At 47.1% G+C, this 17,308-nt stretch overlaps 1 protein-coding gene across 1 annotated transcript in view; it reads right to left on the bottom strand.

Moving 5' to 3' along the window:
* TAOK2 (TAO kinase 2) overlaps positions 1-17,308 on the bottom strand; it is an 867,950-nt gene that overhangs the window by 18,176 nt on the left and 832,466 nt on the right. The window contains exon 22 of the mRNA XM_085618802.1: positions 16,300-16,482. Within this exon, the coding sequence (XP_085474928.1) occupies positions 16,300-16,482 (183 nt within the window). The remainder of the gene's footprint in view (positions 1-16,299; positions 16,483-17,308) is intronic.

The following is a 17,308-nucleotide window of genomic DNA, read 5'->3' as shown; positions in this document are numbered from 1 at the left end:
TCCCTCAGTCATACAGGTGATGGAAAACAAATTTTTAAAAAGGGTTTTATTGATTCCATCGGGTTCATCAAACATCTTTTGCCACAATGAAATGGGAATGACCAAAGTGACTGATATTATCCGTCTGTCGCCTTTATTACTTTGGTGCAAAATATGGCTATCGGACAACCTCCAACTCTCCAGAGAAATTCTTTTAGATTGCATGAGCCTGGACAAAGTAAAACAGATTCCCTGGTTGTCATATGTTAGTGACATGTTGCATAAGATAGGTTTGGGCCATGTTTATGAAAATCCTGAAAATATTCAGGGAAACACGAAAGCCCAAATTAAAGCATGTTACTGGAAATCCTTAGATATACCTAGCTTGGGAGGCTCAACAAGTTGTGTATCTAGGGTCCAGCATCAGTTTTATTTAACTTTTTCGACAAATGTCCAATGGCGGTTTTATCTTACAAGGTTTAGGCTAAATACACTCCACTTCCTCTTTGCCTTCCCCAAACAAGGGGGTTGGTGTGAGAGGCTACCCCCCTGTCCCTGCAACAATAGTGTTAGACAAAGTACTATACATGTTGTCCTTTTCTGTACTTTATACCAAGAACCCAGGATTAGATTTATTAAGCCTATCCTGAAGGGGCGACAACCATGTACTTATAATGAAGGCTATGATTATTTGCTGTCACTATCTTCTGTTGAAGTTTGTTGTGCTATGTTGAACTTCATACGCGTATCACTCCGGATTAGGAAGCGTTACGGATAACTTAGCCTGGACTTGTAATTTCCCATTGGTCTTTTTTGTACTTATGCTGTATGATGGTCTCTTAATCAAATTTTGTATTACAAATGGCTCATTTTAAATTATGTATTTTATGTTCACTTTGTGCTTTTATGATTCTTTTGAATGAATCGAATAAAGATATTGACTTGACTTGACTCCAACTGAGAATCTGTTCGCAAGCTTAGGGAACCCACCAGATGATATATAATCAGCCAGACTCCGTTGGTGCCCAAGACCACAGCTTCATGGTCTCCAGACACAGACAGAAGCTTGTTGTCATACTTCATTTTTATAAGCAAAGGGGAGAGTATGGGAATTTGGGGCTCAGAACACAGTACATAGATATTAGAGAGTAAACATCAGTTAATGCGGTGCTCGAAGAGGAGGGATGTCATCCCTGTATCCCTTCAACAAAGGTAAAACATCTGACATGCCTCTGAGCACAAACAACTGTACACGAAAGCGGGCAAACACACCATAGCGGGAATGGCAAAAAAACTTTGCCCAGACATGGGTCGCAGATTTTTACAAGGTTTGAACACACCTGTATACTGTTTTTCAGATTGGAAGTATCATTGCTACGGTTGTAAGCAGCGAGTAGTTATTTAACACTTGAGATTCCATTAGACGATTACAGCCCTGAGGGAGTCGAAGGGTGATTTGCCCACTGAAGAAACACGGGTTGACTGGCAGAGTAATCTGAATCAATGTAGTTGAACGCCGTGATATTGCGCAGTTCTATTAATAAGCTGACTAAACCCTATATTGTCATCTGGGGGAGATCTTGTTGGGTTTGCATCTGGATCAGGGAGGTCTGGAGGATCTGAAGGATTGTTGTAATCTGCCCATGTATCCTGTGGTATAGTGTTATCATCATCAGGGTCATCTAAAGGATCATTATCATGTGCACCACTGCCCCCTAGGTTATCCTCATCATGTGGTGGTAAGGTTGAGCATGGAGAGAGTCTAGGAGAGTTTATAGGGGACAAAGGTTTAGTAGGAAGAACAGGAGAAGAGTATCTTAGGGGTGACCTTGCAAAGTCTCTTTTCTTCACAGGTACCTCAGGAGAGTGTGAGGTATCTAATTTCCTCTTCTTAGTTGGGAGGCTGACAATATGGCCTGTTTTAGGGTCCATATGTAATGTCTTGTTTCGGATCAATAGGATCTGGTTTTAACAGTTCTTCCTCCGTGTTGTCTCCTTTCGGTGCCGAAAGTGGTTTCGATTTGTGCTCTGGAGCTGTAGGAGGGGTCTGGTGCTCCTTGGGCTTTAATGTCAAGTCGGAAATCTTTTTCAGATACAAAGTCTTTTAGTGTTTGTTTGGATCGAAGGCCTTATGGTCTTTCGGTGCCGAAGAGCTAGATGCAGAGGCCTTTTTGGATGAAACAGGAGTAGGGTGTATTCCAGATTTTGGTACCGACGGTGTTTTTTGGGTACGGATATGCAGCTTGCTTGGTCCCAAGCTGCTGGAAGGCTTTTTGTTTGTCTTCGGAGCTGGGCCTAGAGGCGGGGCTTCTGAAGTTTGCCCTCGGTCTCTAAGGCCTTCAGGCGAAGTTTTGACCAGAGCCGCCTTCTTTTCTAAGGGGGCCGGGGTAGAGGCGTTTGTACTCACTCGTTGACCTGGAGGGATGTGGTCATCGGAGTCGGAGTCCTTAGCTTTGGAGACAATGTAGAGTTCCTCCGAATCTTCTGCCTCTGGAACATCGGGGCCCTCGAAGATGTCGTGTGGCACCTGTTAAGCCAGTTGAGCCATAATGTGTCGTTGAGCCCGGCGATCACAGATAGTCTTTTTAGATCGAAAAGAGGGGCAGGCTTGGCAATCCTTTTCTTCGTGCTCTGGCGAGAGACAAAGGTTGCAGACCTTGTGGTGGTCACTGTGTGGAAATTTAGCTCCATACTGGGGGCATTTTGTAAATGGAGTCCTTTCCATTAGCCATAGGGCCGAATGGCACCGATAGGCCCAGCGGCCCGCGTCGATGAGCGGAATCGAGCAGTTTGGAGTTCGCGTGTCTAAGGTCACCCGAACGAAACAATACCAACGAGTAGTGATGGTTTGCGCGTCGAAAAGGTTTGGAAACACGGTACCTAACCGGACTGCCGAAAGTTACATCCGAACCCGATGGCAGAAAAAAACTAAAGATAGACTCTATGCCCATGCGCACTATCATCTATCATCCAAGGGAGAAGTCACCTATCTCGTGACTACAAAGACTTCTTCAAAGACAACAACAAACTGCAATCATTCGAGCCCAACACCAGATGGCGATCTATGCACAAGTATGTATTCTGCAGTTCATATGCCTCAAACATTAATTTTCCCTCCTGAATTAGATCATTGGCTTTAGTTTTGTGCTCGTCGGGTAAAAACTGCATTAATTCTTCTAGCTCATCATAATGAGCTCTATTGTAGCAAGCGTTTGCATTTCGCCAGTGATAGGCTGCCTGCGACGCTACTCTCTTGCCTGAGGCATCTATCAATTTAGACTCCTTATTAGGAAGACAAGCATCTCCTGTAGTTTGCTCTTTTGCTCTTTTGAGAGTGTTAGAGACTACAAGAGAATCTAATGGAAGTTGACCCTTGATGTAAGTGGGGTCAGTAGCTGGCTTGTATTTTTTCTCCATTTGGGCATGATAATCCTTGCCCGCACAGGGTCTTTAAAAATGTCATCAGTATGTTTAAGCATTCCCTTAAGCATAGGCAGTGATTGTGTTTATCTCCTAGAGGAACTCAAGGTTTCAAAAAGAAAATCTTCAAGAGCCTCTTTATGTAATTCCACCCCATGGTATTGAAAAGCTCTATTAAGTAGCGCTATGTTATCATCAGGTGGTGAGGGTTTGGAAGGGTATAGATCAGGATCTTTATCTATGTTCGGATCTGTATTATAGTCCTCCCAGGGGTCATTAATGTTCTGTGGTCTATCTTCATCCCTATCCACTTCATCTAGTGGATCAGGTGGTTGTGGGGAATTTGTTTGTGTGATGAGCAAATTTGGGTCAATGGGTGAAGGAGGTGTAATGGGGAGGGGGGGGGGGGGGGGGGAGAAGGGTTAGTACACACATTCTTGCATTTCAAAGGAATGTGGTAGTCCTCCTGTAGGCCCATTTTCCTTTTCTCTGCAAGTTTTGCATGGATATGTCCAGTATCTGGATGAATAACCAGTTCTTTTTGTTTCGGATCCCTGTTAGCAGGCGTAACGTTGAAACAAGGCTCTTTGGATGGAAAAGTTGTTTTCCCGTTGGGCACTGTACTTTTTAGCATCAAAAGTTTCAGCTCCTAAGATTTACTCTTCTGTAGCGAAGGGATGGTGACTGCGACATGCTTCGATTTCGATGCCGAAGGGCAGAGGAGAGTTGCAGAGATTCTCGGACCAAGGTCGGCAGCGAGAAAACCTTTTGGACGCCCTGCCCTCCGGCCTGGCACCGAAACACAAATAGATAGATGTTGGGGCACGGGGCTGTCTGTACTCATGGTACGCTGACCTGGTGTCACTTGCTCTTGGTCTTCCATGTCTGTCAGGATGAGTCATAGAAAAGGCACTGTGGTTCAAGCGACTTGTAGATGCAAATACCACTAAGCTCTCCGGGTGGGATGCGGAACAAGAAATTGGGATCCTGGGAGTGGGTCTATGTTGTCCTGCCACTTGTCTAGTTACCCGAGGACAGAATCCTTGATGTGTCCAGGTACCCACTATTGATGGCTTCATTGAAAGGTAACAAAAGTTCTTGGTTGGTTTGTTCTAGTTTGAGGACCACAGTGAGAACATCAGTTTTCACCTCCTTTGTGAGAAGGGTGAGGTCTAATACCTCTGCTGCCCTCCCAATGACTGTTGCAAAGAAAGCAGACTCAGTTGGCATGGCTGAGTTTGCAGTGAACAATCTAATGTCTGGGGAGATGTCCAGGCCACAGGCTTCCTGTATATCAAATACATTCCCATCACCATAAGAGTCATCATAGGGATCGTCATCTGCTTCATCATCACCAAGGTGAGGAGCATATGTTTTGGGGTCTGAATGGGCCTAATGCGGTGTTCTCTGTGGTGGGAGGTGGACTTGAGATTCCGATAAGACTAAAGGGTCAGATTCCGGCATCTGCAACGTCAAGACCTGGATTTGCAGTGTTGGATGTTGCGCTGGATCTAGAGTTGGTGGCACTGTGCCAGAGGAAGGAGCCAGCCTCCGATCGAAGCTGAGCGGGACAGTGTGTGCCGGTGAAGAACCTGCCGGCAGAACTCAACTGGTGTCCACCTCAGATACTTTGGTCCTAAAGGTGCGCCACAGGGACCCGGTTGAGCACCAAAGATGGTGTCTAAGGCCTCTTTCCTCTCTTGGAGCTGTTGTGATGTTGCCAATGGCCCTGGAAAGTTGGGGTGCGTCAGGATCAGCACCACAATCTGTTCCTAAGTAGAGGGGGAACAACACCGCAGCCTAGTAGCGCGTGTGGCATTGCACGATTCCGAATGGTGGGAGTGGTGGTACGACGACGGAGACCCATGTTTGGACCTTTTGGGTTTTTTCAAGCTCCTCACTCACACCTACAATGTCCTCTATAATGTAGGACCAGCATATCAGAACCACTTCATTTAGTCTATACTGTGAGAAAGTGCCATCTTTCTTGCATGGTATGCCCCCACTTTTTGCTGATTTGCTGAATGTACTTTGACTGAGTGTGCCCTGGGCTCCTGCCAATTAGGTGCCCAGGGCCTATGTACCTTCCCTAAAAACCTCAAACCCAAATTGGCAAACCCTGGCCACGTCAGCCCCTGGTAAATGGTACCCTAGGTACCCAGGGCCTTGTGACCAGGGAAGGCCTCTAAGGGCTGCAGCACTCATTGTGCCACCCTTAGAGGCCCTGTACCCACACACACACACACACTGCCCTTGCAGGCTGAGTGTCTGGGTACAAGACAAAACAAAGAGTCGGCATGGCACACATCCCTTTGTGCCATGCCCACCACCTACACTGCCCTGGCATACATCAGCCACCCCTCTAGCTAGGTGCCCTATGCCAGTGGTGTGGGCACAGGAGCATGAGCCCTGTGCCCCTACAGAACCCAGGTCCATTCCTGGGCACTGTAAGTGCAGTGCTGCCATTTAAGAGTACATGGTGCCGAGAGCTCGTCAAACATGAACTCCACAGCACCATAATGGCAACACTGAAGACTGAGAAGTTTGGTATCAAACTTCTCAGCACATTAAACCCGCACTGATGCCAGTGTGGGATTTAATGTACCAAGCACCACAGAGGGCATCTTAGAGATGCCCCCTGAAACCTAACCTACAATCCACGTCTGGTCTGGGAGGCTGCCTAGACTGCCACACCACAGACATGTTGCTGGACCCCTGGGTAGGAGAGCCCCTGCTCAACTGGGCCTGCAACAATGCACATCCTGGGCAAGGTGCTAGATCTCCTCCCCCAGGATGGACAGGGGGAAGCTTCAAAGGCATGCCGCCTCTGTGAGCTTCCCCAGGCCACTTGCAGCCCCCACTCTGGCGGGAAGCCTGTCCGGAAACCCCAAATAAGGACAGGGGATGTGCCAGCCTGCCAACCCCACCCCACCCCTCGAGGTGAAGCACATCTCCGAGCGCTCGTCATCTTAAAGATGGGAGGCCCTACCCAATCAGGACTAGGCTACCGCCCCCTCCCACAGGAGAGTGGCAGAATAGGGGTGTACCCACCCCAGGACAGGGAACCATTGGTCCCTGCCCTTTACCTACCTGCAACGCCCCTAAATCTAGTATTTAGGGGCACCCTGAACCTTCCTTCCCCAGATTCCAAAATACAAAGAAGTGCAAGAAGAAAGAAGACCGGGCCGTGCAGCTGCTAAGAGGAGGAAGACACCAACTGCTTTGGCCCCAGCCCTACTGGCCTGTCGACCCTCTAACCTGCTCCTGCTACAACCCGGCACCTCTTGTGGCCAGCAACCTCACAAACCCCGGAGGACCTGGCTACCTTTTGGCTCTAAGCACCTGGGACTCCCATGAGCAGTGGCTCTGCTCAAAGCAAGTTTCCAACCCCTGGCATCAGCCCAGAACCGCGAACACTGCACACTTTGCACCCGCCAAGCCTGGCCTGTGCCGGAGTGGACAAAGACCCCGAGGACGTCCCCCCGGCTACTGACCCCGAATCCGGCACCCAAGGACTCACCTCGATGCTCCTGACGACGCCTGCAGCCTCAGAACCAGGGACCCCCCCCAACCGCGATCAACAGAGTGTAAGATTTCCCGACACCAAACGGCACCCGGTGACCTGCGGCCCCCTGTGCCCGACTCTGGGGTACCTACCTATCCTCCAACTACCCAACTTACCTCTCGAAGTGGTGGTGGCACCTGAAGAACCTTTGTCCCCGAGCTTGCAGCCTTTGTTCGTCTTGGAGCTTTCCCATTGAAATCCATTGAGCGCCCGAAGGCTCAAAAGCACCCTGCACCCAGCCGCTCGAGTGGCCCAGGCAGTGCAACTTCTACTCCTACCTACTTCCCCATTTGCCCTGAGCAAGTGACCAGGAGCCCAGCTCCCACAGCCACGTGGCCTGCTAGTCAGCAGCCACCAACAAAGGCCCCCTGCCTCCCATAGGATAACATTGGGCCTAACTCACTCTGCACCCGGCCGTCTCAGTGTCGCTGAGGGTGTAACAACTGTACCTACCTGACCCTGGGAGACCTCCGAGTCTGTGCCCAGAACCCTAACTCTGCCAGTCAAGTACTTACCCAAAAGCCGATATCTCAATTTCCTTCCATAGGGTAACATTGACTGGTTTCTTCTGAAATTTCTTCTAAGTGTGGAGTTTCTAAAACTTTAAATATTCACCTAAAATCAACCGAGTAACGAAAGCGAAAATACTCACCTGCTATCAGGAGAGATCCCAGTGCTGGATCTTGGTGTCCAACACTGACCCTGAAAAATATTCACAACCGTACTTACCATTAACCCAATTTTCTTCCATAGGAAATCATTGACTTTTTCTGTGAAATTTCTTTTAAGTGTCGATTTTTGCAAACTACAAATATTCTTTAAAAAATAGTACCAACTGTGAAAACGTAATTACTTACCTGTTTTAGATAGAGGTCCCAGTACTGCGTCTAGGAGCCCAGTACTGGATTACAAAAGTAACGATAACATACTATACCTGCAACTTGAATTTTCTCCCATAGGGAATCATTGACTGTTTTTCTATGAAATTTCTTTTAAGTGTCAACTTTTAAAATAGCTAAATATTGCCTAAAAATCACAACAGTAACTAGGATCCAGTCCTGGAGTTAGAAAAGTAATCCTGAAAGTAATCTATTGCAAATAACTTAAAACTTCCATTGAGCTCAATGCATTATTGTGTTTGAAATTGAATTGCCTATTGCAACAACCTGTAACCAGTATTTACAAAAATCAATTGCATATTGTAAAAGTATTTAAACAAAGCATCTCATTCTGAGAAAGTATATTTTAATACCAATTGTTGGTTCTAAAATAAAACAACCATATATTTTTTATATAAACCATTGGCCTAGAGTTCAGTTCTTGAGTGTGTGAGACCATTTGCTGACTGAGTGTGTCCAACAAATGCTTTACATTGTCCTCTGATACTGCCTTACTGCTCGACCAAGCTACCACTTTAGAGAGTAAGGTTATATCTAACTTTAGCCTCTGCCAAACCTCTGGAGACTGTGGACTCTGTTCCTATTTGGGAACAGTATATACAGAGCAACTTTCTCACATCCTGGCATTGGAAACTCCAGATAGGAGGGTGCCGGCATCGGATATTACACTGGTAGAGCTGGTGGAGGTTGAGGAGGTTCCGTGGCCAGGACCTATGGGGCAACTGACTTAGGGCTGCTTGGGAGGAAAATGTTCCGACTCATAATGACCAACACAAGTTTGAAGGATATAAATCCTGTGGGAGGTGGAGGGCTTCTTTGCTTACCCGAGGAGAGTGAAAATGATGACCTTCATGAAGAATTTGGCCTCTTTATCTTTAATGGCCTTTGGGTGGTTGATGAAGCAGGAATCACAGGAACCGTAGTCTGACCAAAGATAGCAGAGGCAGATCGAATATCGATCAGTGATTGACATCTGTTCATCACAGTCCCAACAGAGCTTAAAGCCTAAGCGCTTAGGAGGAGAGACAGTACCGCACTAGAAAGGTTTTCTGGGAGGACAACTCTCAAGAGCGGGCTCCAGACCTGCATCAAACCGACAGAAAAAAGGGAATCAAATGTCGTAATGCCGGTTGCTATATGGCTTCGGTAACATCTGACGCCAATTCCAGCATCAACAGGAAGCCAGCGCCTCTACCGACGACATGTGCTTTAAAGTCTCCATATCCAGTATAACGCATGGATTAATACTAATGAGGAAGAATCTGCAGGTAGAAGTAGCTGTCAGAAATGCCTGCTACTCAAGATGTTCATCTGCCACAGCAATAGAAAAAATCGTTAGGCTTCCAAACGTAACCTAATGAGACCTTAAGAGATCTAAAATCTGATCAGGTACCATACACACTGGGTTGTACATCCCTTATGTAGCATTGTAGTGGTATGAAAAACAAGTTACTTACCTTCAGTAACGCATGATCTGGTAGAGACAATATCTAGCTGCAGATTCCTTGCCTTATTATTTCCCAGCCGTCAGACTGGATCCAGAAGCTTTTGCGTGAGAAGTACCCCTTGCACACGCTGTCGAGTGGCTCCATTCGGCTCTGCCTGACATCGTCGGTTATGACGTTGCGGTCACCTATATAGGTGCCACCCAGGAGCACGGACGTCAGTACTTTTCCACACCAGAAGCGCAGAGCCATGAAGTGGCTGACATAAGTTTGTGCAAAAATTAGGGCCCTGAAAAAGGGAGTAACCCTAGCCCTAACAAATAGGTCCGCCGAGCTGGGAGGCATGGCTGGGTGTGTAAGGAATCTACAGCTAGATATTGTCTCTACCAGATAATGCGTTACCGAAGGTAAGTAACTAGTTCATCTGCTAGAGACTTCTACCTGCAGATTCCTTACCTTTGAATAGATACCCAAGCCATCCCATCCTGGCAGTGGGCTGTGGACAAATTCAACATACTAGAAAATCCAGCAGGACCAAACGGGCAAAATGCCCATCCCTGCAGATCAGACTGTCCAGGGAGATGTGCAAACGTGTAGAGACACCCATGTTGCGGCCTGGTAGATGTCCAAGACTGGGACAACCAGAGCCAGTGCTGTGATTGCAGCCTTTTCCCAGGTGGAATGGGCTCATAATCCCTCAGGGGGCGGCTTCTTAGCCAAAGTGTAGCAGATCTTTATGCAGATCAACCTAGCGAGAAATGGTCAGTTTCTGCACTGCCCAACCTTTTTTGGGCTCCCACGTACCCCAAAAAGAGTTGGTCATCCACCCGGAAATCTCTTGTGCAGACAAGGTAGAATGACGACGCTCTTCTTGGGTCAGCGAAGTGGAGGCTCTCCTCTTCCTTAGAAGGATAAGGGGGAGCAAAAAAGGGGGTCAGCGTGTTAGATTGACCAAGATGAAATGGAATCACCACCTTTGGAAGAAATGAAGCATGGGTGCAAAGCACCACTTTATCTACAAAAGTCATCATGTGGGGGGCTTACATGATAAAGCCTGCATCTCACTCACCCTCCGGGCAGACATTATTGCCACCAGAAAGGCTGTCTTGATGGTAAGCAGCTGGAGGGGGACTGTTGTGCAAAGGCTCGGAAGGAGCACACATAAGAAAAGTGAGGACAAAATTAAGGTCCCACTGTGGCATGGCAAAGGGAGTGGGTGGAAACAAGTGACTCTGACCTTTCAAGAACTTATTTACAATTGAAGATTCAAACAGTGAAGTTTGGTCTGGCAGCCACAAAAAAAGCAGATAGAGCAGAAAGGTAACCCTTAAGACTACTCAGAGCAGATCCCAGCTGGGCAAGGGCAAGAATAAAAGGAACAGTAGAAAGACAAGCAGAAAGAGGGTCAATAGACCTTTCTGTACAATATAATACAAACTTATGCCAACAGCAGGCATATACCGTCTTCGTGGAGGGCCGCCTGGAAGAAGGTCAAAAGCTACTGCCGCTGCTCAATCTCCACACATGAAGGTGGAGAATTGACAGGTTCAGGTGGAGAATACTCCACTGTGACAGAAGATCCTCCCGTAGTGGCAGCCTGATTGGAGGATCGAGAATAATTTTCAGACGCTCTGGATACCAGACTATCCTTGCCCACTCCGGAGCCACAAAAATGACTTCGGCCCAGTCGATCTTGATCTTCTTCAGAACTCTGGGCAGAAGTGGTGGGCGGAAAGGAGTACAATAGACCTGAGCTTCACTTGAGACGAAAAACCTCACCGAGCAATAGCCGCCTTGGAAACTCAAGCACGTAAAGCTGCTGACATTGTGCGTTCCCTATTGAGGCGAACAGATCTAACTAAGGTTCTCCCCACTGCTGAAAGAGACCTTGTGCCACCTCCGACTGGATACGCCATTCGTGATCTGCTAGGCAACGATGGCTGAGTTCATCCACCCTGGCGTTCGGAGAATCTGCCAGGTGTTGAACCACCAGGGTTATGCCCTGCTGTTCCAGCTATGTCCAGAGACGCAGGGCCTATTCACAAAGGGTCCACAACACCACCCCACCCTGCTGGCTGCAGTACCACATGGTGGTGGTGCTGTCCAGCAACACTTGCACTAACTTCCCTCCCCTTGACAGAGAGAAGAAATGCTTTAAATGCAACCGAATTGCGCGAAGCTCCAACAAATTGATGTGGAGTCCCGAATCCACTGGAGACCAGTGTCCCCTAATCTCAACCTCTCCCAGATGGCCTTCGCATCCCAGGAGTGATGCATCCATCACCACTGTGTGATCTGGTTGGGGGAATGGAGAGGGGTCTGCCTTTGACCCAATCGTGGTTCGTCAACCACCAGTACCGATCTCTTACAGTTCCTTCTGAGATCTGGACCATGTCAGTGAGATTTCCCCAATGCTGTGCACACTGGAAATTCAGGTTCCAGTGCAGAGCCCACATACACAACCTGGCATGCTTTACCAACAGAATGCAGGAGGCCATAGGCCCAACAGCCTCAGATTTAGACACACAGAAATCTCCAGAATAGAGGATGCAACATCGGAATCATAACCTGAAGATCCTGGACTCACTGCTCAGGAGGATAGGCCCGAAACTATACTGTGTCCAGAACAGCTTCGATGAAAGATCGTCTGAGAAGGAGTCAGTTGTGACTTTGGCACGTTTATAGAGAACCCCAGTGAATGCAGGAGGTCAGCTGGAGTCCGAAGGTGGGAGATGACAGCCTGGGGAGAGTGCGCCTTCAACAACCATTTGTCAAGGTAGGGGGAAGACTGAAACCCCTAACCTGCACAGATGAGCTGCCACCATGGCCATCACCTTGGTGAACACCGGAGGGGTGCTGGTAAGGTCGAAGGGGAGCACGGTAAACTTAAAGTGCTCGTGGCCTACCCTGAACCGCAAGTAACATCTGTGACCCTGCAGAATGGGGATGTGAAAATATGTATCCTGCAAGTCCAAAGTTTCCATCCAGTCTTCTTGGTCTAGGCCTAGGGCAGAGCAGACCGGAGCTAAAGTAAGCATCCTGAACTTCTCCTTCTTAAGGAAGAGATTGGCATACCAAAGATCTAAAATGGGCGGTAAACCTTTGTTGTTCTTTGGAATGTTATGTTAATAAATTTATTAAGCGCACGAATACCCAGAGGTGTCTTTGCGCTAATGGTCTGGAGTAGGAAAGCTCATGTAAGGCAAGGGTCTCTATTTATTTTAGGGCCTTCCTGAAAATAGACAAGGTGGGAAGTGTTCTAATGGAAAAGGGGAGATTATTCCAGAGTTTAGTGGCTGCCACCCTAAAGCTCCTGCCACCCCAGCTGGCTTTAAAAAATCTCGGGGTTGTTATCAATTTAGCTCAATCTGAGCGAAGATGGCTTTTCGGGGCATACCAGTGTAGCAGGCATCTCAGAAATTGAGGGCCACTATCATGAAGTGCTCTATATGTAATGCAAAGGACTTTAAAGATGATACCACTCTTTAACTGGGGCCAATGCAGCTTTTGCAGGTGTTTTCCGACTGAGTGAAACTTAAAATCAAGAGCCTAGAGGCCGCATTCTGGATCATTTGCAACTTATTAAGTTGCTTCTCAGGCATACCAAGATACAACTCATTGCAGTAGTCTAGCTTGACAAGAATCAGCAAAGTAATCACGGTTTTATTGCTGTCCGCACAGATAAAAGGTAAGTAGTATTTTATTTTTATTACCTTGAGAAGAAAAAAGCTAGATGAGGAGATGGCGTTTACCTGTGCCTCAAAGTTCAATTTATTATCAATCACGCCAAGGATCTTTGCTTTGGCGACTGGAATGGGTGCCATCCCTTGTTCATCTGACCACTAACTCTGTGACCAGCCTGGTGAAAAATTGCCAAAATAACTATTTTAATTTTATCTGAAATCAATCTGAGACAATAAGAGCTCATCCAGGAGCTGACTGCCAGCATACAGTACTTACATTTTTGCATCAGTGGCTAAGAATTTTTAAAAACAGACAAAACAATTTGTGTATGATCTGCATATGTGGTCAATGTCAATCCGAAAGATCTAATAAGTGTTAGTTCAGATACATAAACATTAAAAAGAGTGGTACTCAAAGACGAGCCCTGTGGGACCCCACAAGGAAGGACAAAGGAGGGAGAATCGTAGCTGCCCAAGGCTACCGATTGTGTTCCTCCAGACAGGAACGAGGAAACCAGTGTTTTTGTGGAAGATACCAATAGAATTCAGTCTCCTAAGTAGCAAATTGTGACCGACCGTGTCGAAGGCTGCCGATAGATCCAACAAAATCAGAGCAGCAGCGCCACCTGCATCCAGAACTGTTCTGATTTCGTCTGTGGTTTTAATTAGGGATGATTCTGTACTGTGTTCTGCCCTAAAACCAAACTGGGTTTTATCTAAACAGTTGTTGTTAAGTAGATATTGGGTTAGCTGTTCGTTCATAACTTTTTCCACAAGTTTGTCAAGAAAGGGGAAGACGTGCGATAGGTCTGTGATTATTCGGTTCAGAGGGATCGAGGTTAAATTTTTTCAGTAGTGGTCACATAGATGCCCTTTTCCAATTAGACGGAAACGCACCCTGAATGAACATAGAATTAAAAACGGTGGTAAGACCCAGAGCAAAAATCTCAGGGGCTTGCTTGAACGAATTGGGGCGGGGCGGGGGGGGGGGGCGAAAGGGTCGTGGGGAGAACCTGATTTGGCCTACTGAATAAGAGTGGTAGTCTTATTAGTAATTGATTTAAATTCAGAAAAGGTCGAGGCATTAGATGAGCCAACAGGAACATGCCCTAGGAAATTGAAGCCTGCACAACCAAGCTTTCAGGGGTGGAATGGGGTGTTGGCTAGGGAACTTTGGGTTGCTCGGAGCCAGGCGATGGCAGCGTGCCACTTTCCTATTCACAGGAGCCCTGGAGCAAGGCATGCACCACGTGCCTAGTAGGACATCAGTCAGTGCTTCAGTAAATGGCAGAAGTGGTTCAGAGGTGGAAGCCCCAGGCTGAAGCACTTTGGTAAGGAGATTAGTCCTGACCTGCACAGAGGGCAACTCCAGTCTAAGGACCTGAGCATGCCAGTATCTGGGTATGTGCCCAGTCCACTGGCTTCCCCAAGTTCCTCATTCCAGTCCATCTGCTCTGCAGACTCATTGTGGTGTTCTAAAAGGTCAATAGGCCCCTTTCATTCCTCCGCCGTGCCTAAAACGTCATGTGTACATTTTCATGCTGGGTTCTACCAGCGCCGGATTCCATTGGCTTTGAGTGACTTCTTTCAGAGTCGTCGGGATGAGAATGGGGCTGGAAAAGCCGATGGGTGCCGGCAGCTCTGAAGGCATTGACTTCGGGGCCGACAAAGGAGCAGGTCATTTAGGCACGACCGGTGTCGTCCTGGATCCCCAAGGCCCCACCGGCACCGTAGCTTAAGCCGATGGCGTCTAATACAATGGGGCCCCTTCCAACCACGTGGGGCCCGAACACTCACCAGAGGAGTCAGCCTGCTCAAATACGCAGTGCATGGCCTCATAGAGCTCTAATTTGAAAGGGGGTCACTCTGGCTCCCAGAAAAGGGAGGTACGAAGTCGACCCTAGCCCCGGCTGCGCAGAACCGTGCCTAGAGCGCTGGTGCTCCTTACCTCTATCGTCGACAGACGTCAGTCGAGGTGAAGACTAAGTTTGCTTGGACTTCTTCTTGTGCCTCTTCCCCGAGGACCTTGAGTGGGAGGAAGAGGACTTGGGGGTCCGGGAGCAGTCCCACGACCACCTCTTCTTCGATCGGGACAGGGATGTCTGCGGAGTCTTGCTGGCCGGTGTCGACTGCCGGGTTGTAAGGAGCTTCAAAGCTCGTTCCCGCAAGGTCGTCAGGCCATGGCCCGACACTCCAAGCACGACTTCAATGGTTTCGGGAAGAGAAGGCAAGTGAGAAGATGTGCAAGAGAAGGCACACAAGAGAAGTTAGGAGAGAAAGTGAGAAAAGGCAGGTGCGAAAATGCAAAAAGGTAAGGCATGTCAGAAAAGAGGTGAAGGTAAGCAAGAGAATCGTGCTCGAGAAACCAAAGGCAAACGATGTGGGGATTGGTAACCGACATGGCGTGGTGACAAGTGCCGCATGGTTTAAACCCTGTCTTTCTCGGAGACATCATCGCACACAATGTAAAAAATATCCTTAGTCAACATAGTCGAAAAAGACCTGTCAAAAAGCAACAGAGGGTTAGCTCTTCCCAGATTGGCGCTTAACTGGCGCGGAAAGAAAAGAACTGACGTCCACGTGCCTGGGTTGCACATATATAAGTGACAACGTCATAAACGCACCAACAACATCACACGGAGCCGGATGGAGCCCCCCGACGGCACGCAAACGTTTTCTGATCCAGCCTGACGCCTGGGAAGGTCTAAGGTAATGAATCTGCCGCTAGACGTCTATCAGATGAAAACGATTTACTAAAGCTGGCCTTTCAATTACAACACATGTATCCAGTTTCTGTTTTTCATGACAAAGGACTTGAGCCAGGCCTCACTTCAGTAATCAGACAATGATTTAACCAGATTTTCTTCCGCCTCACAAAGGATATCTCTGCAGAAAAATACTGATCTGGAAATTATTTCTGCACAAACAATAAAATAACCTATTATACAATGCTTAACAAAAGTGAACAGAATGTCTCTAACTCTACTCCCGCAAATAAACTCTGCTTACATTGCTCTTCATACATTGTGACTGATGAATGCTATCCTAAATTCAAACAATGATTGAGCCAAACACCTTTGTCAACTTCATTATCTTTAAAGAAAAGGCCAGAGCTCATCACTCATATCTCTAACCCTAGCTAGGCTATTTCAATTATGAAGGGGTTAAATGGCATAGCAGTTTACACTTTCTTGCTTCGTGAGACAGAACACACGTTTTTCCTCCCCTCAAGTGGCATGCCTGCAAAACATGAATTTCCCATGCCTTTTTCCATATAGTCTTGGGTTGAGTACAACTAGGATACCTACCCTCTGCTCCAGCAAAGCCCTCCGGATTGATACCCGCTGCTCCAGGTCCTTGATCTCACGCTCGTGCTGGGCCTCCGTATGGATCTTGATTTTGCTTTGGTAAGCATTGAGCAGCTCCAACTCCTGCTGGAGCTGCATCCTCAGCACCTGGTACTCTGCCTCCTGAGTCTCATCCAAGCGCAGCTGAATTGAGGAAATATATAAGGAAGATGGTGAGGGAATTACAATAAATACCCTAGCTGTACAACAGCCCTCATCTGGGTATTATCTCCCTGCACTAGAACCTCAAGGTACTTTATGGCACAACAATTGAGAATTCAATAAGTGAAAGTGGGAAGGTCCAATTGTTGTAAACTAATCCTCTTGATCTAGAGTGAAGTAATTGCTGGACAATTTTTAAATGTGAAAAAAATGCAAATTAACGGATAAACATGAAATTAAGCCCAAGACAGACAAACTGGGCAGAAGTAGACAAGTGGGAGGCCCTATGAGGACAGTTGTGACACAAAGAATGATTTGCATTCAAACGTTATAAAACAATCAAATCTAATGACCATAAACCACTTTGTCCAACTAGAATGCTAAACCCCAAAACACTATAGGACCATACCAGTGGTAGAAAGGTGCAACTCCATGCATAGAAATATCTCATGGGAGCAATGAGACTCGCAAAGCTCAGCTTGTTATACCAGAAAAGCTCAGAGATAAATAAAATAAGCACTCAACCTAGCAGAAACAGGAAAAGAAGGAAAACAAAATACAGAGGACCTCAGCAAGGCAGAAATACAAAGATCAAAATACACAACCTGAATAAGGCAAACATAAAAAAAGGTGCAGGATCGCACAATAATATGGAAATGAAGAGGAGAAGACAGAATGTTCATCCTGTCTTAGAAGCCGTAAAAAGAAATGTACAGGATGGATGACTCAAACACAACCAAAACAGACAAAAAGAGGACAAGGTAGGCAAAAGACAGCCAAAGTAAAAAATCGGAAGACATAAAATGTC

This window comes from Triturus cristatus, chromosome 7 (genome assembly GCF_964204655.1).
Source record: "Triturus cristatus chromosome 7, aTriCri1.1, whole genome shotgun sequence".
NCBI classification, from domain to species: domain Eukaryota; kingdom Metazoa; phylum Chordata; class Amphibia; order Caudata; family Salamandridae; genus Triturus; species Triturus cristatus.
This window is presented reverse-complemented; position numbering and strand designations above follow the sequence as displayed.